Raw genomic sequence first — 22,972 nt, forward strand, 5'->3', positions numbered from 1 at the left:
GGGCCCCTTCATGGGATTCCCATCCTCATCAAGGTTTTCTTCACCTTTACTTGAGCTGCTCATGCTACTTGGCACGGGATAACCAGTTTTCAGGACAATATCGCAACCCATCCAAACCTGGGAATGAACACGACCGGCGGTAGTCTTGCCTTGCTTACATCGCGGCCGTCAAAGAGCGCCGAGATCATAGAAAGAGTGAGCTGTTGCATATACGTTTCCCTAGTCATTCAAGCCGTTTACACCCCCATTGTGTCTGCTTTTTTTTCTTAAGTGATCAAATGCCGTCAGCAATTATTGATCTTTTTGCCCTATGACTACCGATTTCAACCCCGTTCTATTCCTGTCTAATTTCAATGCGAGAAATCCTAACAGTTGGCAGATTCTTGCGGCAGGAATGATCATCATAGGAAAAACACAATTATCGGTGAGTGTTTCCTTGCCCGTGGCAATGATATCGTATCTAAAGTACAGGTCACTAGGAACTTGCTGGCTTCAAGTACGCAACTGACGCGGCTGCATCCAATTACTCATTCCTTATCCGTACGGTAGCTAACTCTTTCTTGCAGAGGCTCAAATATCATGGCTGGATGGTCGGCTTTGGGCGGTCAAGCTCAATCTGCATACACTACCGGTGATATTGATTTGACCGATCATCTCCTTGGGCATTCAGTGAGTCGCGGCCAGTGAATGCTTTTCATTCAAGACGCTATGTGCCAAGAGTATGGCAGACTTGAAGTCCCGCAGTCCTTACTAATGTTGGAAAACATCTATAGTCACCCGCTGGCTCATCAACGGGCTCCGCCGTTGGCGTCAGCGCAGGGTATTCGCCCCTTGCAATCGGAACGGACACTGGGGGGTCTTTGATCACACCGAGCACCCGAGCAGCATTATATACTCTCCGACCAACAATGAGCCTGGTCCCACAGGACGGCTTGATACCTTTGTCTTATTCATTCGATACCGCGGGCCCGATGGCAAAATCGCCTACTGATCTGGCCAACCTTTTGGGCATCTTGGTCACTCCGAAGGGAAGCGAAAAGGAAAAGGCGTACTCCCAAAGGATGGTTGGCGACTTTAGAGATTTCAAAATCGGCTTTCTGCCCCCGGAAAAATGGTTTTTTGACTCTGATCTACAGCGTCCAGTGCCAGAGGCTACGGCGCAGATAGTGAGATGAATGAAAGCAAGCCCTCGTTGCAGATTTACTAAACAAGTATCTCCAGAAAACAGACACTCAGGCTGCTTACGCAAGGCTAGCGCTTACGGCAAAGTCCTTCAAAGAAGTAGAACTTATATCTATCGATGCATTTGAAGTGAATGGGCGGCATAGCTTCTACGATATTCAAAGTTAATAAACTCTTCCTCAACTGTCACCGAAATACGATCTAACTTGTTCAGCGGCTCGATTCAAGTCCACACTTGAGGCTTACCTCGAAACCCTTGAAGATTCCCAAGTACGCAATCTAGATGAACTCATAGATTTCAACCAGAACCACGCAGACAAGGAGCTGCCACCAGGCAAGTCGCTATTCATCTCATAGGTCCCCAGCTTCCACTAACTCTACTCAGGCTACGACAACCAAGACCAGCTCCAGAACGCCGCCACAATGACAATGTCCGATCAAGAGCATGACTTTCTTCTAAAACATACGCGTAAAGTTGGCCGGGACCTTGGCATTGACAAAACTCTCAAAGATCATGACGTAGATCTCGTTATTGCGCCGGCTGACTCTCCTGTAAACCTGCTGGTGTCAGCTGCTGGTAGAGTTTCATGACACCTGAGTTACTTGGGAGCTTTATTCTGACCATCAATAGGCTACCCCTCCGCGACAATGCCATTATCGTACCTCAAGTACAACGGCCGGCCCATTGGTTTGGTTGCATTTACGACTGCTGGTGGTGAAGAATTGCTGTTGAATTTCCTGCGTGCGTACGAGAACACCTTCCCAAAACGACGCCCTCCTAGCCTCCTCTAAATCAAGGCGTCATACAACAAGAAGCAGCCAGTAAACCACACAAAGTCCACGGGAAACCTCACAATTGATGGGTGCGATTGTGATTGAACTAGAGTAGGACAGTTCTTGCCGCTTGGTCTCTGGAACTCTTTGAAGAATGAACTCTCTAACTCATCCACCGCATCGTTGTCATGAAGGATCTATAGGTCCTCATAAGGATGTCGTTTAGCTCAGAATGAATAGAAAAGGACACTCGGAAGACAGGCCAGAAAAGGCTAGCAACGTATGCGTTCACATTCAGTTATAACGGGGCACCTCTCAGTTATTTCTGATACGAGTGGCCTGCCCTCCAACCTTCGGTACTATCAGGACTAGTTATTCAAAAATATACAAAACTAATAGGTGTTTCATAGCACCCTTCCCGAGGTTATTGCAACAAGGTAGCAGTGCCAGTCTTGTTGATCAAAATTGATAAGCCGATCAGTACACACACGCACGCACACATACGCATCCACGCATGAACAGCAAGCATTGAGGATCATTGCAGTAGAATTTCCCTTGACAGGTCTGTGGATAAGTAGACCATAAGGTAAAGTAAAGAAAGTAATCTGAAAAGATCAAGTGCAACCAAGCAGCCTCCCCAGGCAGTATGTGCGTTTCGCACAGAACCGATCCGCCAATCTCATTACCGATATATCACACACACTAACTTTTCATATTGGTCTTCTTCAGAAGAGTCTTTCTCTTGTGATATACCAAACTTCTCCTCCACGCTCGCCTTCAGGTAGCGTGCTCGTGATACAAAGTTTTTGATTTCGGACGAGTCTTTCGTTGTTCCCTCTAATCCACGTAACTCGGCTAGTTTTCGCAAAATTCTTGCTTCTTCTCCTCCTGAACCCTGTTGTACAGCTTGGGTTTTCGCATCCTCGAGTTGTTGGCTTTTAGAGGTGGATGTCAGCAGACCAATTGGCATTGGGTGGAAATATATATCTTACTTTGCGGATTTCAGGTCGCCAAGTTTCATATTGATGCATGCTCGCTTGTACAGGAAGCTAGCGATGAATATGTGATATCTGTTTTCTTCTCTTTGAATCTCCTGACCAGTCACGTAGCACCGCTCCGCCTCTTGCAGATTTCCCCTTCTCATTGCAAGATTACCAAGTTCGAAATAGACACTAATTGATTATCGTGCTCAATTAGCATGGACATACCTAGGTATGCATGTGTCAAGGGTAGAAACACCCCGATGCACGGGGTCTGTTTCTAAATCTTTTGACTTACTGTTGCATATACTGGCCATTTTCGCCATGTTCTCTGCGAACAATCTCTCGCGCGTTATTGAATCTCACTTCGGCGTCTTCGAGGTCTCCCATTCGGCACAGTAGGCGGCCAATACCAAGGTGTACGAAAGCGAGAGCAATGTTCTCGGGATGATTAAATTTCTTACGAGTCTCTTCTACCTGGAGGAGAAGCTCGAGGGCTTTCTCGTCGTCTCTGTTTGAGGCCAGTACATTCGCCTGGTTGGAGAGAATACCGACATATTCCTCAGAAGTCTCCTCCCTGTGAGGCTTCAGAGCAGTCAAAACCACATTAGAATGAGTAAAGGCACTCTTCAAGTCGTTTTGAAACCAGGTCATAACGAGAAGTGAGTTATGAAGGTGCGCATAAAGATATGTGGTCGGGTCGACGGCCTTTAAAACAATTTCGCTAATGCGCTGGACCTCGGAATGTTGCCCGGTTTCGACTAAATACCTAGAAAAGGCTAAACTCTTTTTGCCAAACCCATATTGTTTTAGATGGGCTACTTACCAGATGCAGTTGGAGAGTAGTTCCGAAAACTTCTGAGAGGGATGCAGCTTTCTATTTGACAACAGAGAATCTGCATACATGTTGGCGAGCCAGACTCCATGCTGGATGAACATGTGGCACTTGTCCCAATAGAGGTGGAGTGGCCGGCCCTCGACTTGTTTTGGGAAAGCATGGTGGACTAAAGTCACCGTGAGGTCAAAGAACTTCTGGGCTAACTCGTCAGTCAGACTGTTGAGGAATGCACTTTGGACTAGGCGGTGTATCGCAACGTCTGCGAAACCGGGATTCGAGTTGATCAACCCTTGACTCCTTAGAGAGCCCATTGCCACCTCGTATCTAGTAAGAATATACGTGGTTAGGCCCGAAAATCATCAAAGGACGCCTGGAAGTAACTCAACTTTTCTGAGTCTTCGCAGAAGTTAGGAGCACCATGAGGACTATCGCAGTCTTCACTCATGAATAATCTCCGAGGAATTGAATCCGGAGAACAGAATGACAAGATCCCAAGCAAGCTGAAACTATAAACTTGCCCTCTTTTCTCTTCCTTCTCTAAGACTTTGAAGGGTTCACTCCATATCGTCTCCATCGTTAAATCGTAATCAGCTAGCTCGCCTTGGGCCGACCCTAGTTCACCTTTACGGTAGCGTTTGAGGAAAGTTTGGATAGACTGGCCCTGAGAAGCGATTCGTGTAGCTATTGTGCATATACCGATCGCTAAGCCATCCACCTTTCTAAGTAACATCTCGGCTGCTTTCAGTTCTTCTGGGATTCCTTGGATGTGGTAGTAGTCCGGACCCAAGGATTTCGAAAAAAGCTTCTTCGAATCAGCAAGAGTGAACTTTTCGAGATCCAAGGTTTCTCCTCTTGCTCTGAAAAATGCTCGTTCTTTGGGGTACCTGGTCGTTATCAGCATCGACGCCGATTTTGAGTTCCACGTTAAATCTTTGAGATGTTGCGCAACAGACGCCTGCGTCTCAACGTTGTCCCATATGATGAGCCAACTGCCACCTTTTTACGGAGTCAGCAGCAGCCTGAGCCCAAAGAAGTGAATAATCCTCAAAATAACAACTAACTATTATGTTTCAGAAAGTCCAGGACAAGCTGCCGATTGTCTTCCGAAATACTACTCGCTCCTGGAAGTCGAAGCTCAATAGCAATCTCAGTGAAACTCTGACCGAGTGAGAGAGCTGTCTGTGCTTTTATCCAGAGTATAACATCAAATTGGCGGCCGTACTTCTTCGCATAGGCAATGGCTAGTTTGGACTTTCCCACGCCTGCAAGGCCGCAAATGGTGAACAATTTGTTACTCTTGTCTACTTGCGGACCCAGTGCCGAGTTTATTTTATCAAGTTCGACCTGCCTGCCATAGAAATCATCGTCGCTATAGTATGGTGCTCCCCCACAAGGCAATGATAGGTCTTTGGGTAGTAATGACCTTAACGGCACGGCATTTGGGACCACTGAGCCTTTTTGTTCGCTGGATTGCGGAATAATAGCACACACTTTCAGGTGGTCGAAAGTCTCGTTTACTTTCTTGATCTCTCGTTCATAGTCGTAGGGCATGCCCTGCGCGTCCTTCCCTGTGGCACTCGTTAATCGTCGGGCCTCATAATTGACAGAGGACATACCATGAGGATACTTGCGCATGAAGCTGACCGTGTCTGCCCAAAATAGAATCAGAGCAATAAAGGCATCATTCAAAATCAGCTTCAACTCTTCGTCAAACCGGGTATTCTGATGAGCTCGCTTGCATTCTTCTAAAGACCTGGTGACTTTCTCTAGCATCTCGATAACGTCATCTTTCAATTTGTTGTCGTTCATCTCAGTCATCTGTCTCAGATGCCGATTAGTATAACCCCGATCGTTTGTCGGGAACTTGTCAGCTCACATCTAAGCTCACATCGACGAGCAGGTAGACTAGACCCCAGAAGATGGAAGATTTCAAGGTTCTAGGGGACATCGTAACCACGAAAAAGGTGAGAAAGGACTTCATTGTCCGAATGGGACGCCGAATGCGAAGGAGATTACGGCTGTCAACGGGTCCTCCTCTGATATCATTCAAAAGAAGCTCTGGCGTAGAGAAGCTTTGCAGCTTGTTAAAGTCGTGCTCACTTAGGGTGTGTTGGCATTGGTCGATAGCAATAGTCCAGCTAGCGACAATATCGTCGGCGTCGTCATCCCTGATTCAATTTGGTATCTTTAGAATGGAATTTTCCAGTTGCTATGTGATGAGGAGCGGGAGAACATACTGGCTCTCGTCGATCGAACCTTCTGGCGTATAATCCAGCGTTCCTGTAGTAATGCTGTCAGAGATGCTTAAAGTCTCCATGCTGATATCCATTCCACAGATAACAGTCGAGATGATCAAAGGCTGTGTGAACTAAAGTACAAGCGAGAAAGAAATATATCCGTATGTTGGACGGCGGCAGGTGAAGAGAAAAGGGAGGCCAACTGATGACCCGACAAACTTTCAGCACTTTCGAGTTCAGATGGCCCTCACAAGTAGAACTAGTCCCACCCCGGGTGCGGCAACTCGTAGCTACATACACGCCTTCAGGACTTCGACGAGCAAGGTCACGGTACGAAGGAACGGACCGCAGTAGAGTGGGGCCGCCGTGGTGCGACCCAACCCAGCCACTGGCTTTGGATGGACAAGGCTGTGGACATAATTATTGCTCAAGTTACTCAACTGTTTGCCTGCACATCGTAACCCCAGAAGCGGGGTACCCAACCTAACCCCCTCTCTGTATGGCTGTTGCGGTCTCAAAGAGTGGTATGCTGTTCAACCTAGGTGTCCTGATACGGGCATGATTCGCTTCGTCTCACTAAGTAGCCTGATGCCCAAAATATCAAGCATGACTCTAACCTTATTCGCTTAGGAAAATAAAGCCAGGCTGTCCTGTCTGGTCCAAGGTAAGTAATCTACAGTCTTCCAGTTAAGCTAGTTATACATCCGACAAGCATCGACGACTCAAGCCGACGAGGCTTGTGGTTCCTGATACGACCCGAGCCTGACGTGTTCCTACAACGTTACGCACCTCAGCGGATCAAGTACGATGAAAATGTAGCATCATGTTGATAAATTGGCCAGGAGATGTGTAGGGACAACATCATGATAAGATCAACTTATTACACTTGAGAATTTGATATATTCAGCTATGCAAATATGAGAGACTGAGGGCAGATTTTGTGTAGATCAGGCACTGCTAATGGGCTTCTGAAATATGTGCCCCGGTGAATGGGATATCAAGTGAGGCAAAGGCTACCGTTGCCTAGACTTACGTGTGTCTTCGCAGTCTGAAGGCCACCTCAGCCCACTCATTTCCTGCTTCATACCCTGAATATCCCGAACCTCGTCCTAGGTGGTCGGGTATTCTTGCAGAAGCGCTAGGATATGGCCCGACCAAGGAAAAGGTCGCGACGAGAGTGCCGACAACTGTAGAGTTGCAATTATTAGAAGCCACTGAGCTCTCCAAGCCATAATCGTATACAGAATTAGACGTTGTTGGTCAAGCTTGTCCGACCAATTGCTGTCGGCACTTCTGACCGAGAAAATGCTTTGTGTCACCCTTCCACATGTTCTGTTTTGTCGGAGCTGCATCACCTATGGACCATTCAGGCTTCAAGACCTTAATACACTTGTTAGTATTGTCACATTATCTAATCATAAGCTGTTATTGCAAGAGGTCGGGCCAATCTGTCGATGTCACAGACTCACTGGCGTCTGACGTAGTGGCATTGGCTTGGACTAAGGCGTATTTGACTTATCGTTTATTCAGTAGGTGCCTATCTTCTTGGGGGTGGATAATAATAATACAAAAAATGGAAAGAAGAAAAGATGAACTCCCCGTTTGGACTCTTTGAAAGTAGACTAAAGTCGAAGAAGCTGTTCGATCTGTTGAGACGTGGGAAGCTTCGGATCCATGTGTGAATCATGATGATTGTGCCTCTCTTGTATGCTTTGTATCTATTTAGGTCAGAGGTCCCTAATTCCAAGAGCGCTTACTCCTTTGGGCTGATGTGGTGGTCCGTGCGTGTGCACCCATCAAACCCCTCCAAATCCCGCTAAAAATAATCCATGACCTGGTCTCACTCGTCGCGACAACCCCCAGCAATCTGACTGATAGCATCATCAATCGGCTTCTTTGCGACAAGACAAGACAGTGAAGCGCAGCCTCCTCTCAATATCGTTGTCTGTTGCAAATAAACGAGAGTGTCTGAGCTTCTGAACTGTAGCCTATTAGTTCACTTGTTCTAGCCTTGTTCTCCTCGATAATGCAGTCATGGAGGACAGCCCTGGAAGACCTGGTCCTGAGTCAGAAAACCTGACCCAGAAGCTTGTCGTGAGTGAAGACTGGGACCCAATCATTGGAACGGTTAGATGATTGTTAACAATACCGACAACAGGATGAGTTCCACTCTATCTTGGATGAGGCTGTCATTTTGGCCATTGTTGGAGACTATGACCTTGCCCACGACTTCGATGGTGCCCGGGAAGTTCTCGTGTCGCTGTCCAAGGACGTGCCCGTGGAAGAGCAGTCAGGCTTCAACCACAGTGGCATAGCTTATGATGCTCTAGCATCAGATCTTGTCGAGCAACCACAAGCAGCAGACTCAGCCACAGAGACCACCGAGAGCTCGCGTCGCCATGCGGACGACTCGTCCAGGACCGATTTCAGCGAGCCCCTTTCTGATCAATTTGAGAGGCTCGACCTTTCTCGTGACATTGACGTGTCCAAGTTGGACCATGACGAGAAGGTTGCCGAACTGATGGTCATGTTTCCGATCCTCAAAGCTGTGGACATCAGCTATGCACTCAAGAAAGCCGAAGATGATTTCGACAAGGCATTCGAGGAGCTCCTCAACACCCAGTACCTTGAAGAAAACGGTCTCCGCCCGAGAGGCATCGATGGCGCATTCCGCCCAGACGATGCGATCGTATACAGGAAAGCGCGAAATGCCTCGGAACTCAAGACCAAGGCTGGCAAGACCAAGCTGGACGTTGGATACCGGCTCAAACCCTCAGAAATCCTCATCACAGACATTTCCACTTCAACTTCCACAACCGCTTCATCAACTGCCACGTCTCCGGCACTAAAGGGATTAGATTCATCTTCCAATAGAAAGACATATAGAGACTTGAAGCGCGTCTCTTCCGCCGCAAGGGAAACCAGCAACCAGTCATTCGTTGCCGCGCAGAGAGCTTACCGTCGAGGCAAGTCAGACGCCTTGTACCGACCAGTAGCTGCTGTATATGCCGAGCGCGGCCGAGAGCAGGCAGCCAGAGCACGCGCAGCAGAGAGCGACACGTACGATGCCCTAGTCGACGAGCAGAGCTCAAACGCGCATATTGATCTTCACGGCGTCCCTGTGGCCGATGGCGTCCGCATCGCTCTCGAGCGAACTCAGCTGTGGTGGGGCAGCCTTGGTGAAGACAGGGCAAAGCGTGCTCGCGAGGGCTTCACAGTAATCACCGGGCTCGGCACTCACAGTGCTACCGGAGTTTCTCGGCTACGTCAGGAAGTTGGCGCTGCCTTGAAGAGAGAAGGCTGGAGAGTTCGAACTGAGACCGGACAGTTCATTGTCACAGGAAAGCAGTGATATTATGATACGTTACAATCGGGCAATACGATAGCTGTCGCCCTTCAAGACTTCATGAGTATGCAAAGGTCTGGAGTCGGTTGAACAAAAATACATGTTCCGAAGCTTTACGGGCCATATAGGCCCAGATTTCAGAGTACTTGGATTATGTCCATCGGTTGTATAGACGGGATGCTAGGATATGATTGTACGATACCATGACGACTTCAATGCCCTTATGCACAGGGTATGATATAAAGCTAGACGAGTTAAGCTCCAGACGTTTCCATATCAACAGCTGTATGAAAATTAACAGCTATGTTAAAGCATACTCTTCTATATCCCTGCCGAACATTTATCGATCTCGAACGCCAACTTCACGGAAGATTATGAGTATTCACACCACGTCCATGATGATTATCTAAACTGTCAAGGCCTTCGAACTTATTCTTGCCATGGGATAAGCATCACTAATATGCAGTCATCAACGGGCAAGCTCAGGACGAGCTCCTCCGCAACTGCTTCCCCGCATTGTCCACATCTCCGCATGCGATCTGCGACATCTCCACCTCGCGCCCGCTGTAACACCACAGACACCCTGCAGCTGGGTCCGGGTAATTTTGTCTTCGGGGCTTTGAATACGCCGAGCAATCCCAATGCGAGGCGCGTTCCGTCTGCCATACATTGGCCATATGGAAATGACTGGGGTGGCTAAACATGGCGCAGATATATGGCATGGCATGTAAGCTCCACAGGCTTGGCGGTAAGTCGATCTCGTTTTCCGTGTGCTGTCGCTGAAGTCATGGCTCGATTGTCCTTCTTCTTGAGGGTACTGCTTGTGCCAGCTGGCTTAGTGCTGAGCCAGACGTGCTGGCGAGACACTCCTTGTAGCGATATTACGGAGGCAGCGTTTCCCGGAGATTGGGACTCGTACATTTATGCACCCCCTTCACGAACGGTCTCGCCAAAATCAATCTTGTCAACAGAGAGTGGAGAGGTAATATCGTCATGGCCGCGCGCGGCCAAGCTTCAGAGCAATGGATCAAGCCTGGTCTTCGATTTCGGTCTGGAGGTTGGCGGCATCGCGACGATCAAATATGCCGTCAGCGGCAGCGGACCGGGCTCACTCGGCGTTGCGTTCACAGAAGCAAAGAATTGGGTTGGAGAGTGGTCTGATGACTCGAACGGGTCGCAGAAAGGAAAAGACGGTGCGATCTACTCCAATTTCACGCATGCCGGCGATGTCGTCTATGTCATGCCAGACGAAAAGCTCAGGGGCGGTTTCCGCTACCTGACACTTTTCCTTATGGCACAAGACGCATCCGTCTCTATCACAGAAATCTCTCTGGAGCTCGGCTTCCAACCTACCTGGTCCAATCTCAGAGCTTACCAAGGCTACTTCCACTGTGACGATGAGACGCTCAACAAGATCTGGTACAGTGGAGCTTACACGCTGCAGACGAATACTGTCCCTGTCAACACGGGTCGAGCCGCCAAACCAGGACTTACAACCGGATGGGCAAACAACGGAACCTTGGGTTCAGGCCACACCATCATCGTCGACGGGGCCAAGCGCGACCGCGCCGTGTGGCCAGGAGACATGGGGATTGCGGTCCCATCGTCATTTGTCTCGATCGGTGATCTGGACTCTGTCAAGAATGCCCTGCAGGTCATGTACGACTACCAGAACGCGGACGGCTCATTCCCAGAGGCAGGACCCCCTCTGTTGCAGCAGGACAGCGACACGTATCACATGTGGACCATGATTGGCACATACAACTACCTGCTTTACACGAACGACACGGCCTTCCTCGCCCAGAACTGGGAGAAATACCTCAAAGCGATGAACTACATGTTCAGCCTGCTCCAACCCAACGGTCTACTCAACGTCACCGGCACGCGCGACTGGGCGCGGTGGCAGACGGGATACAATATGAGCGAGGCGCAGATGATTCTCTACCGGACGCTGGTGACGGGCGCAGACCTCGCCGGGTGGGTGGGCGACTCGAGCGGGCTGGCTGCGAACTGGACACAGCAGGCGGCCGTCCTGAAGAACGCGACGCTCTCGCTCTGTCTGGATGGCGCGTACGGCGCCTTCAAGGACAATGCCACGGCGACGACGCTGCACCCGCAGGACGCCAACTCGATGGCCGTTCTCTTCGGCGTGGTGGATGCCGACTCGGCACTGGCGCAGAGCATATCTTCGCGTCTGACGGACAACTGGACGCCGATTGGGGCGGAGGCCCCTGAGCTGCCAGGAAACGTCAGCCCGTTCATCTCGAGCTTTGAGATACAAGCACATCTAATAGCAGGGCAGACGGGCAGGGCACTGGAGCTGATCCGGCGGAGTTGGGGCTGGTACCTGAACCATCCGAATGGGACAGGGAGCACTGTCATAGAAGGATACCTGACTAACGGGACGTTTGGGTATCGGTGGAATAGGGGCTATGGCAATGATCCCAGTTACGTGTCCCACGCCCACGGATGGTCTGCGGGCCCAACAAGTGCCCTGACGGAGTTTGTGCTGGGGCTGGCCGTCACTGGTCCGGTAGGGTCTACCTGGCAATTCGCGCCGCAGTTCGGAGACTTGAAGAAGGTAGAGGGAGGCTTCATGACGGCCCTCGGTAAGTTCCAGGCGAGCTGGAGTAAGGGAGAGGAGAAGTACGAAGCGGCTGTTGTAACGCCTAGTGATACCTCGGGACAGCTGATACTCCCGGTGACTACACAAGGAAAGAAGCCTAAGGTTGTGTTGGACGGCAAAGTGGCATGTACAAAATGGTATCGCCGAAGCCAAGCGGTGTCCGATCTCGTTGTAGTGCAGACGATCGGCGGGACTCACAGCATCGTAGTGAGCGATGCGTGAGAAAGAAGGATAGAAGAGACGCAATAGACCGTTGTCTAACACATGCCGCCACCACTTTCCACATGTCTCAGCCAAACGCTCCTCGAGTCACTCTAAGTGCCGACATGAAACACCTGCAATGGCAGATGCGGCTGAACGCCAGCTCTTGCTTCTTTCAGGGCTTGACCGCCATAAGCCAGCTCCATTAAGCCTCATATAGTGGCGTTCAAAAGTGATAGTCACATAGCAGAGAACAACGTAAATATATACAGTGAATTATATTATAGGAGCATGGGTCCATATATCTAAGGACATCTGTGCATTCCCTCGTGAACCCAAGTCATGATCCCTTTTATTAAACCCCCTATTTCGCCGGCAAACCTTCTATTATGTAGTAAAATAAAGAAAATATCACCAAGAAGAAATCGTCTAGTTGCGAGAAATCTGGCGAGTGGATTGGGCGTACAGCTGCAGGGTGTTGCCGTTGCCGCAGGTCTCGGTGGCGTCACCAGCGCAGGGCATGCTGCACCTGTCGTCGGCCAGGGGCGGGGTTAGGTCATCAAAGTTGTTGCCGCACCAGCACTCCTGGCCGTACTCGAGACCAGCATAGGTGTAGCCGAGGTTGCCGCATAGGTAGAAGCACATCTCGTGGGTCATCTTGGAGGAGGCATACGAGGTGGTCAGGAGCTTGGAGCCGTCGGGCTCGGAGTAGCAGCCGACGTACTCAAAGTCGAAGGGGCCGCCGGGGGTGGGCAGGACACCCGAGTCGCCGTTCTCGTACAGGCTCAGTAGCATGCGTCCACCGCAAATCTCAGCGGAGTTGCCAGAGCATCTAGCATCGCAGAGGCTAGAGTCAACGGGGAAGGCGTCCGAAGCAAGCTCATTGCCGCAGTAGCACTCAGAACCATACTCAACGCCGTAGAAGGTATAGCCATCGCAGAGAGAAGCGCAAAGCCCGACGGTCATGTCGGAATTCCAGTACCGCTCAGACAGAGCACGGCCAGAGGCAGGCTCGCTCCAGCAGCCGAGAGAAGAGGGTCCGGTGGGAGCTACAAACGAAATATTAGCAGGTGAGACCGAGTAGGAGTGATCAAATCAACTTACCGGCAGTGGTGGAAGTGGCAGCCGTGGAGCTCGTTGAAGTAGTGGTCTCAGATGAGGTGCTAGTAGCAGCCTCAGTGAAGGAAGAAGTGGTGATCTCAGAGCTGGTAGAAGTAGTGCCCGCAGCCTCAGTGAAGGAAGAAGTGGTGATCTCAGAGCTGGTGGAAGTAGTGCCCGCAGCCTCAGTGGAGGAAGAAGTGGTGACCTCAGAGCTGGTGGAGGTAGTGCCCGCATCCTCAGTGGAGGAAGAGGAAGGCGAAGACGAAGACGAAGAATAAGACGAAGAGGAAGAGGTAGAAGTGCTAGTGATGACGGGAGTGACATAGGTGGTCACTGGCTGGGTGATGAGCGGGACGTTGATGCAGCTGCAGGCGCTGGACAGCTTGGCAGGCTCATACGAGGTGGTGATCAGGGGAGAGGGGTAGACGGTGGAAAAAGGGGGCATGTCCAGGCTCGTGGGGATGCTATATCTAGTTGTGAGTTTGAAGTCTAGTTGATACAGAAGACGAGTTATACTTACGCCGCTGCGTCGGTGGTAACGGTAACAGTCGAGTAGACGACTGAGTGGATGTAAGTCTCGCAGAAGGCGATAGCCTGGCTGGTGTAGCGGGCATCTCTGAAGCGGTTCAGCAGGTTGTTTCCGTTGCAAGCCCGGGCCTCCAAAGGAGAGGCCTCAACCACAGAGGCAGCGAACAAGGCGAGGGCTGAGCCCTTAAGAGCAGACTTCATAGACATGGTGTATGATGGATTTTGCTTCAACAACTGAAATTGACTTGAATGAGTGACTGAATGATCGAAAAATGAGCGACCAGTTAAAAGAGTGACAGGAACCAAAGGCTGCTGAACGAAGCAAGGGAAAGGGCATGTGCCTCATGACAGAGAACTGGCCATCTTTATATCTCTCACCTCCTCCCGCCCCGTTACCTGTAACAACGGCATCGTCCCAGGTTGAGCCCAGGAGACGCGCGCTCAAGTCTGTGAGACTATCGACATCTCCTAACGAGCACTGGCTTTCAGCTCATCCTCAGTTGCCCTAGTGCCCGGAACAGTGACTGGATAGTCCCTAGATTCTGGTCCGGCAGCCGCCACGGTGATGCATCGTGAACATCTAAGCGGGAGTGTCTCTTGACTTGGACACAGGCCATCATGTAAGGTACGGGAGGCTAGTGGCTGGCCGAGTGCCGTGGTTGGCTACTTGTAGAGGCTGATGCTCACTAGGCAGGCGGTAGCGCTGCATTAAGGCCATGCATAAATTTGCCCGGGCAAGTGCTGAATAGATGCACTATTGGCAGCGAAAACAGACTACCTCGATGATAGTAAGACACTCAGCCTGCAAAACAAACGAAAAACACGTGCGAATCACACACGCGTCCGCACTAAAATATCCTGGACCATCTTTCAAGCTTAGATGTGAAGGGTTCTAGACCGGATCCGCTGTGACGGAGCCCCGGGAGCCCCGACGCAGGGGGAGAGGGGAGATCTGGTGCAGAAAGGGAATATCCTGGCAAAGTAAGATGGAATTTGTCTCTTTTGCGATATGGCTTGGTCCCGACATTTCGGAACGTATTGTCGGTGGAAACACTGGTCTCGATCCTTCACCATACCAACGATCCGTCCATTGGCCGCTGCAGCAGACAATAAAAGCTCAACTCATCCACTCGGTTGTAGAGCCACTTCGCCCACTTGCAAAGCTCCTATAGTCACCACTTGGTCTTATGTGCAGCACACGTCGAGCCTATGCACCCCGAAATTTCCCAAGACAACGCATCACTCGATGGTATCAGTCTCGTATTGACATGGAGCCTTATTGTCTTGTGAAGTGTGAAGCAAACTGATGTGTGTCGTATGGCTTAACTAACAGGACTTACATGTTGCGGCCGCGATGTCTGTGGGTGTGGTGACAGCAGGAGCGCGGTGGTCTCTTGAGCTGCAAGGGCTGATAAGATCTGATTCGAATGTCGGCGACAGCGATAAGAAGTCTTGATGAAGGAAGTCTGATGAAATGGCAGATGGCATGAGCTTCGTGCAGGTACCATTGTCCTTTATGTACATGGATGGGGACCCGTTCCCGACAGGCAAGCCAGAATGGGGTGACTCAATGGGCCTGAGAATTTTTCCTGAATGGAGTATGATGGATAGAGTTCATGGAGGCCATGGCTATAGTTAATGTGAAGAGGCCGTCAGCTCACCTAGAGTTATCAGGTAGATAAGGTTTACGGTTGGTATAACTCTCTAGCATCACAGCATAAACAGATTTGACTGCCGATTCAGCATGGCTTCCACATAGTACCCGAGGCTGTCTGTGAGCGTTGAGGCTTACTGCCGAGGACTTAGTAGCTGTTAAGGAGGTTGAGGCTACGACTGGTGGTGCCGTCAGAGCTAACGCTGTACATGGTTAACGGTCTCGAGACTGTGGTGGTATCTTCACGACTGGCAGGAGCCCTAAAGCTTATTCTTATGGAAGGTGGTAGCATGAGGCTCTTATCACTACATACTTCTTCATAATTGCCAGCGTATCCTTATATTGCTATTACTATTCTTAGAGCCTCTTTACGAGCTATTAGAGACCTCAGGACTTACTACTATAGAAGATATTCCTGTTAGAAAACCCTACAAATAAGTATCAGAAAGAGGACGATTGATGAGAAGGTTTTACTGTGTTAACTTAGTGACTGTGAAGAGAGACAATAGTATTACGTCTTAAGTCTGTATATTATCGTGTATTGGATAGAGTGATCTGGGCCGAATCTGATCAAATAAATTGAGGCACCATCTGTTCGATGACCACAGGTCAGAGGCCGTCCTCAGATGATGAAATCCTCAGGTGTCTTTAGGTTGCTGCGAAAAACGACATGGACAGCACCCTTCGAATAATGACTCGATCGCAAAGGTCCTCCAGAGTTCATGGCGACAATGCCACTTGACTGGTATTAACTTAAATAATGGGAATGTGAAGTCACTTCTCACGGGAGAATCCATAGGCTAAATCCCGATGTGCAAAGAAACTCAAGCCATACGTAACACATACTTCACGCCTGTCTGTCGTGTGACGGAGGACAGAGAAAACGTGGGGAAGGTATGGCAAAGCTGGCCTTTCCACTTTGGACGGAGCTGGAGCGCTTGAGCACTTAAGCATCTTGAGTAACTTTGGCCACGCTCGACTACTTGCAGGCTCTTATCATTGCCTTGAGAGCTTGCTAGAACTTTCTGTAGAAAGCTGTCAAAGGCACGATCTGCTTGTCCATTTTGAGAGGTCGTCCTGCTGTCTAGTCTAGACCAGAAAGATCGAGTTTTTGGGAGTCTCGCGCCTTGGACGGACTAGTAGCTGGTTGTTTTCTTATCAATCACTAGGCCAGCGACGGCGCTTGGAAGAAGCCACAGGAGTGGGCGCCAGCGAGCCACGAAGCCCACAAGGGGGCGGCTTAAATGCTCCAGCAGCCCAAATTTTAAAATGAGGACTGCCGAATCGAGCATTAAAGACAGGGGTCGAACGGACCCGTTTCTGGCGGGGACGGCAGCGGTAGCATGCGGGAGCATCAAAGTGCTCCTATTGCTCTGCGTGTGATTGGTATTTTGTAAAGTCTTTGATTGATAGACCCGAGACTTTTGAGAGCAACAAGAGAAGGTTCGTCCGATCACCGTTCAATCGCTGTTCCATCCTGTCTCTCGACGGCCGGCATCCGCACGTGGGAGAGGGGGTAATGGATGGAAAGCTGTACGCCGTGGGAGCCCAGACGCTGACAGCTGCGGGCAGGAATACAGGCCTTGCCTTGACGGTGCACTCGCATGCGCAGTACGGCTGGATGGATGACGGCAGACGAGGATCCCCCTCAATCCCCCTAGTCGATCGAGACGGCTTGCAGCAGCCACGCAGTTGGGTAAAGGAGGGGCTTGAGGGGTTCGCAGAGGTTTGGCGGCTTCTGGCGGTCTGGGCTTGGGGGTTTCCCGGGGGGTGGTTGTCTTCCCAATGTCCTTGCCTGCCAGCTTGCAGCTCGCCAGCCTGCCATTCGCATGAGCAGCAGCCCGGCACGTCAGTCAATCATGACATCGAAAATAGCAGAGCTTCTGCATGGTATGACGTCCCGCCGCCACATTCGACAAGCATTGCGTGCGCACAACCAGGACGAGCCAGCAACAGCAGCAGGATGCCTCAAAAACAGGCTTGAGTCTCTTGCTCCTGCTGTGTTAGTTGAGTGAAAAGGTAGTATCCTCCGGCTGGCCTTCCGAGTGCCTGATAAAGCTTCGACTCCCTTTGTACGTAAGCGCGCATTGGGAAGAGAAGATCGAATGGGGTAACAGAAGATCAAGCAACTGGAACCGCCCTCCGACTGACTGTGATAGGCTCATTGTTGGCGACGAGCTGCCCTGTCCCCAAACCGGCCAGTAGGCAGGAAAGGTGAGGCAGAAGGGATAGTGTCATCCGGCAGCCAGGTTCCTGCCTGCCTTACGTAGGTAGTCTCGCGTAAGATGCTTGCTCTCTCGGGGTATATCATTCACAATGCTGCCTTCCTGGCTGCTGTCTTGATGAGCCGCGTAAATCAACAAGTCAGATCAGGTAAGACAGAGAGTTAGGCAAGGTACAAAAGGGGGCTACATCTTGTGCGATGGGTCTGTCATGGATTGGAATGGTAATCTGGCATCTCAATCGACCAGCAGAATGGTAGATAAGGTGGTCTTGTCGCCGAGTCAATCTTCCTGGTGCCGCGCGGGAGGATATTCCAAGGTGTGTAGGTGTGGTATAGTACTACGTAGTAGACTCGACCGGTAGCTCTTTCCTCGGGGGTATCTCCTGCCATTTCATGCATAATGTCATCACCTGCGGGAAAGAAGCTAATTCTCTATAATAAGGGGAAACTGAAGCTAAGTTAAAAAATATAGCATTAAATTAGTAGGTAAATGACAGAAGCACCAGAATCAGCGTTAATAAGATAGGTAGCGCACAGTAAGGTAGAGCGGGTGCGGCCCAGCGCTCCATTAACAACTGCATTTCAACGCCTTCCATCATGCCCACTTCTGGGGGGAAAAATGGGGGTGACACGTGACCCTGGCCGTCCATTTGATTGCGCTAATGCAACGGTCTATCGCCCCCCAGTTGTCCCAGGCAAGCGAGGCGCTCTAATAATGGATTAGAGGAGAAAACACCATCTTGACGTTGCAACCCCCGACCGTCGTCGTCCCCTCGAACTCGACCAACTCGCCATATACACGCAGGACTGACCGGCTGACTGGCCAGACGACCGACTCCTCGACCGCCGCAATACCCTCCGTTGGCCGTGCCCTCGCCATCGCAGACGAACGCGCGGTACTGGCCCTGTGTCTAGTGTCCAGTCCTCTGCCGACACGGTTAGCGTCCTTGTCATTCGCCGCCCAGCGTCTACCAACACCGACACCGACACCGACGACTCAAACAGCGTCGAACCCGCTGTCCTACTCCGATCACCCGATGCCGATGTGACAAGGGGACCTGGCTGATCAACCGACCGACCGCCGCTCGGGGAGGTGTCACCTCGTTGTTCAATATCCTCTTTCAAATTGTTACATAGTATCCTTTCACGTCGCTCCCACGGTACGGACGGACCGGTCCTGCGCTGTTGTCGGAGGAGATTCGTCACGACTCCTTTTCCTTGCCCCGATTCCTTGCCCATGATAGTTCCGCAACAGCTTTCTCACCGTCCTCGCTCGACCGACGTACGCAAGAAAGGGGAAACCGCCGGCGTTGGCCTGCATCGAGGCCCCCTACTGCTTTCTAGATGATGGTGCGTGTAGATCCACATGTTCGCGCCACTCCCTGGCTACCGCGCGACCTTCTATAGTAGCACCAACTTGCCTCACGGCCGCCGGTGCATTGTACAGATGGACTGACCTATTTTTCTTACTCTCCTTTGCTCTCCTCCTCTTACCTACATCCCTTCGTGGCAGACAGAGTACCGCCTTCGAAGCACCGGCTCGACCCAAACCCCTGACTAACAAGCTTCTGTGCTGCAGACCTCATCCCGACCCCGCGATGTCGGCGGCAGTTTTGCAAGTCGACGCGGCCATGGTAGCCAGCTGTCAATATCCGACCCCAGTCACCACGTCACCGAGGCCATCGGCACCTTGTACGGCTCCGATGATGAAGATGCTGCGCCTGACCACCGTCTCGACCACGACCACCGGAGCCGACCGTTGAGCTTCATTGCCTCTCCATATGGGGGCGAGCAACTGAACAAGCAGCAACAAAATGCAGAATATGGCGACGATCCCCGTCGACCCCTTTTTCGCTCGACCTCTGACAAGACCGGCGTAACGCTGGCGACACCATCGAATCCTAATGGGAATAACAGTGGTGGCGGTGGTGGTAGTGGTGGTGGCACCATTAAGAAGTCGCACACATTACCGGCGCGGATGTCGAGTCAAAGGAGTTCTTCTTATGAGAACGGACCTCTCTCACCAATAGCGCCCATCTCTCCGCTTTCCCCGACATTATCACTACGCGATGTCCAGGCAGCAGATGCTAACGGCTCCCATTTCCCCTTAACGAACATCGATAATCCCAATGACATTGCCCAGGAGTTGAGCAACCTGCAGGCGCTTCGGCGCATGTCCATGGATGTTGGAAACACCAGTGATCCTGATCTACTGCCATTCCAGGGCATGTCTCTGATGGCCATGCCCTCCATAGCTCCAACCGGCGACGATGACGAGACTGATGTTTCCCGGCTGTTGTGGGTGCCTGCAAATGTGCACCCTGAACTTGCCCCAGATCAATTCAAGAATTTTCTGGAAAATAGGGTCAACTCGATGAAGAGGAGATCTGGAGAATCTATGCTCTCTGTTGACGGTTTGCAGAGGAATGATTCTGGGAGTCTTCGGCGGAAGAAGTCCATGTTGTCCAGGCAAATAGATAATGCGGGTGGTCATGGTGCGGACGGCTACGTCGACGGTGCGGAAAGACTTGAGCGGAAAGAGTCGGTAAATGGGCACGCTACGCCAGAGCTGAGCTTGAACGAGCTGGTCAAGGACCCTACAAAAGCTGTGCAGAAGTTGGCGCATGATGCACAAACTTTGGAAAGTGCAACACCTGACGATATGCCAATACTTCCTGTGGCTCCAGGCATGGGCCTGCGGCGTTCCACCCGCACAACCTACCGAAAGGGGGGCAGTCTGAGAGGTGACCGTGTTCCATTCTCAAAGCGTGTTGCTCAGAGGCAGGCAGAGAAAGATTCGGATGAAGCAGCCCCTCCCCCTAAAGTCGACGCACCTCCAGGTCATGGTTTGACTCGGGTGCAGTCAGAGCCCGTGGCAGAAAACTATTCACGACCGACTAGGTCTGTAAGAAGGCAACAGGGCTTCACTCGCGACGCTCCCTCTACGACATCTCCCCCAACGGTTGCCCCGGAAGAAACCGCAGAGAGTCTCTCGGCATCGACATCCAACATGTCTCAACAGCAACTCCCAATCAGAACTTCATCTGCAGCTTCTACTATACCACAGATTATTGAGACACCTCCGAACGATGAACAAGAAGCACCTCCCTCAAGACCTTTCCCTCAGAGGTCATCGTCACAAAAAGCTGCGGCCCAACTCCTTTCTCAACAGCAGCAACAACAGCAGCCCCAGCCTCAGCAGGCACAACAACCATTCCAGCCTGACCAACCCCCACCTCGGTCAAGTAAACGCCCATCATTAGGCAGACCAACCCAAACTTCACCCCCACCATCGCAGCCAGCTCCTGAGACTTCTCCTACGCAGGCTTCCTTCTTGAATGATATGGCTAATCATCCATCACCACTTCCTGGCAGCGGATCCACGCGCACTGATAGCTTGACATTTATTCCCACCTTCTCTGGCGAGGAGAGGAGAGGCGACAGGAAGTCGAAAGGTGAGGAGTCTGATTCAAGCAAGCTTTCGAGCGGCTGGAAATGGTTCAAGAGCGACGACAAGGACAAGAAGAAAAAAGACAAGGAAAAGGAAAGGGACAAGGAGAAAGAGAAAGAAAAGGAGAAAGAAGATCCGTCAAAGAAGGCCAAGGGCAAAGTCGTGGACAAATCACACGAAAACGCTCGTCTCGATGTCATACAGAGTTCTATTGACACTGTGGTGGCAAAGGGCCGTGAGAGCCTTCTTTTGGACAGAGAGAGCATCGACAATAAGCTGCACGAGGAAAGGAGAAAGGAGAGCAGCCGCAAGTCAAGCGACTCCAAGAAGGAGAAGGATGGCTTCTTTGGATCCTTTTTCGGCGGCTCCAAGAAGAAGACCGACAAGGAGTCTTCAAACAGGAAGAGCCAGAGAGCTCTCTCGCCTGATCCTCCAGCACGGACGCTCCGACCAGATGTCGACTTTCCCTATACTCGGTTCCCCATCCTGGAGGAACGTGCTATCTACCGCATGGCCCACATCAAACTTGCCAACCCAAAGCGCAACCTTCTCAGCCAGGTTCTGCTCAGCAATTTCATGTACTCATACCTGGCTAAAATCCAAGCGATGCACCCGCAAATCCAGGTCCCAACCTCTCCGGCGCAGAAGCGGCAAGACGAGGAGCGCAAGCGCAAGGAGCAGGAACAAGCATACTTGGAACAGCAAATGCAGCAGCAGCAACAACAACAACAACAATCTCAAAGCAACATCGACCACTATAACTTTGAGTACCATCGAGTATGATCCTCCCACTCCGTGAGGTGTTGTCTATGATGCTAATCTGATGCTAGTCCACCAACCAATATGGCGACTCTGGTCAACATGAAGGAAGTGTTGATTATGTCGATGATTCTGAGATATATGACTATGAGCACGGGCATGATCGGCAACGCAATGATGGCGGCTCTCCTTCTCATCAGAATGGTGGATACCATGCCAACGAGGGGTATGGGCAGCAGGGCGGTCAGGAATATTACGACTATGGCCAACATAATGGAGGGCATGATGGCCAGCGGCGTGAGGACGACGATGATATGTGGTAAGAGGGGCTGGCAAGTTGTTGGAGGGCATCATATCCTGCTGCACCTGCATGGAGTTTTGGACAACACACGGGACACTCGATTTCAGCCCCACCTGTCCCTGTTTCTACATCCCTTTTCCTCGCTTTCCAATCTTTCGACGTGGCCCTCTTCCTGTTTGGAGTGGCACTGATGGGTACAAAGCATAGCCGGCGCGGACTGGGGGTTTTTGTCTTTTCTTTTCTTACTTATCTGGGCATATATCGATTGTCACCACCCTCGCCTTCGTTTGAACGCATTATAGTCAGCGATTGGGGTGGTGCAGCGATGTTGGCACGGCAGCTGTGGCAACGAGCGGAGTGGTTGGTGATTTGCAAGTAAGGAATGGCCTGTAACAAATCACAAACATGTTCTCTCCAGCTTGAGTCCAGACTGCAATGCGAATAATTTTTCCAATGTACTATATATATAACTACAGCGCCACCTCGTGACTGTCTCGTTTCTTGAGATATGTGTTGGTGCTACCTATTGGATGCGGACTGGAGATGGAAATATCAATTCATACCTATCATAGGTTGCATCGAGAACAAGTATATTCTTCCGACTTTGTCCAGACTGCGCAGAACCAACATGAGCCAGCATTGCTTCTCATGGTGCATATGCAAGAGACAGAGTATGGCTCAATTAGTTCATGACTATTGATAAGTTTTCATTCTATCGGTTCGGAGGCCCCTTCTTACTTACTCACTTAGCTAAGCTATGACTGTATGAG

At 50.9% G+C, this 22,972-nt stretch overlaps 4 protein-coding genes across 4 annotated transcripts; 3 read left to right on the forward strand and 1 right to left on the reverse strand.

The window, feature by feature from the left end:
* Positions 1-8,045: 8,045 nt before the first annotated feature.
* UCRPA7_7315 (putative smr domain-containing protein) lies at positions 8,046-9,363 on the forward strand (the record flags this gene model as incomplete). Its single annotated transcript, XM_007919847.1, has 2 exons — positions 8,046-8,105; positions 8,170-9,363. The coding sequence occupies 2 exons, from the start codon at positions 8,046-8,048 to the stop codon at positions 9,361-9,363; spliced, it is 1,254 nt and encodes a 417-aa protein (XP_007918038.1).
* Positions 9,364-9,731: 368 nt separating this feature from the next.
* Positions 9,732-12,205, forward strand: UCRPA7_7316 (putative alpha-l-rhamnosidase protein; the record flags this gene model as incomplete). The annotated part of the gene is made up of 2 exons (XM_007919848.1): positions 9,732-9,735; positions 10,329-12,205. The coding sequence occupies 2 exons, from the start codon at positions 9,732-9,734 to the stop codon at positions 12,203-12,205; spliced, it is 1,881 nt and encodes a 626-aa protein (XP_007918039.1).
* A 408-nt stretch (positions 12,206-12,613) lies between these two features.
* UCRPA7_7317 (putative wsc domain-containing protein) lies at positions 12,614-14,020 on the reverse strand (the record flags this gene model as incomplete). The annotated part of the gene is made up of 3 exons (XM_007919849.1): positions 12,614-13,233; positions 13,289-13,749; positions 13,806-14,020. The coding sequence occupies 3 exons, from the start codon at positions 14,018-14,020 to the stop codon at positions 12,614-12,616; spliced, it is 1,296 nt and encodes a 431-aa protein (XP_007918040.1).
* A 7,014-nt stretch (positions 14,021-21,034) lies between these two features.
* Positions 21,035-21,925, forward strand: UCRPA7_7318 (putative telomere silencing protein; the record flags this gene model as incomplete). The annotated part of the gene is made up of 1 exon (XM_007919850.1): positions 21,035-21,925. One exon carries the CDS (start codon positions 21,035-21,037, stop codon positions 21,923-21,925), a length of 891 nt encoding a protein of 296 aa, XP_007918041.1.
* Between the last annotated feature and the right edge of the window lie 1,047 nt (positions 21,926-22,972).

The sequence above is a fragment of the Phaeoacremonium minimum genome, assembly GCF_000392275.1.
Source record: "Phaeoacremonium minimum UCRPA7 unplaced genomic scaffold PA7_03_scaffold_509, whole genome shotgun sequence".
NCBI lineage: Eukaryota > Fungi > Ascomycota > Sordariomycetes > Togniniales > Togniniaceae > Phaeoacremonium > Phaeoacremonium minimum.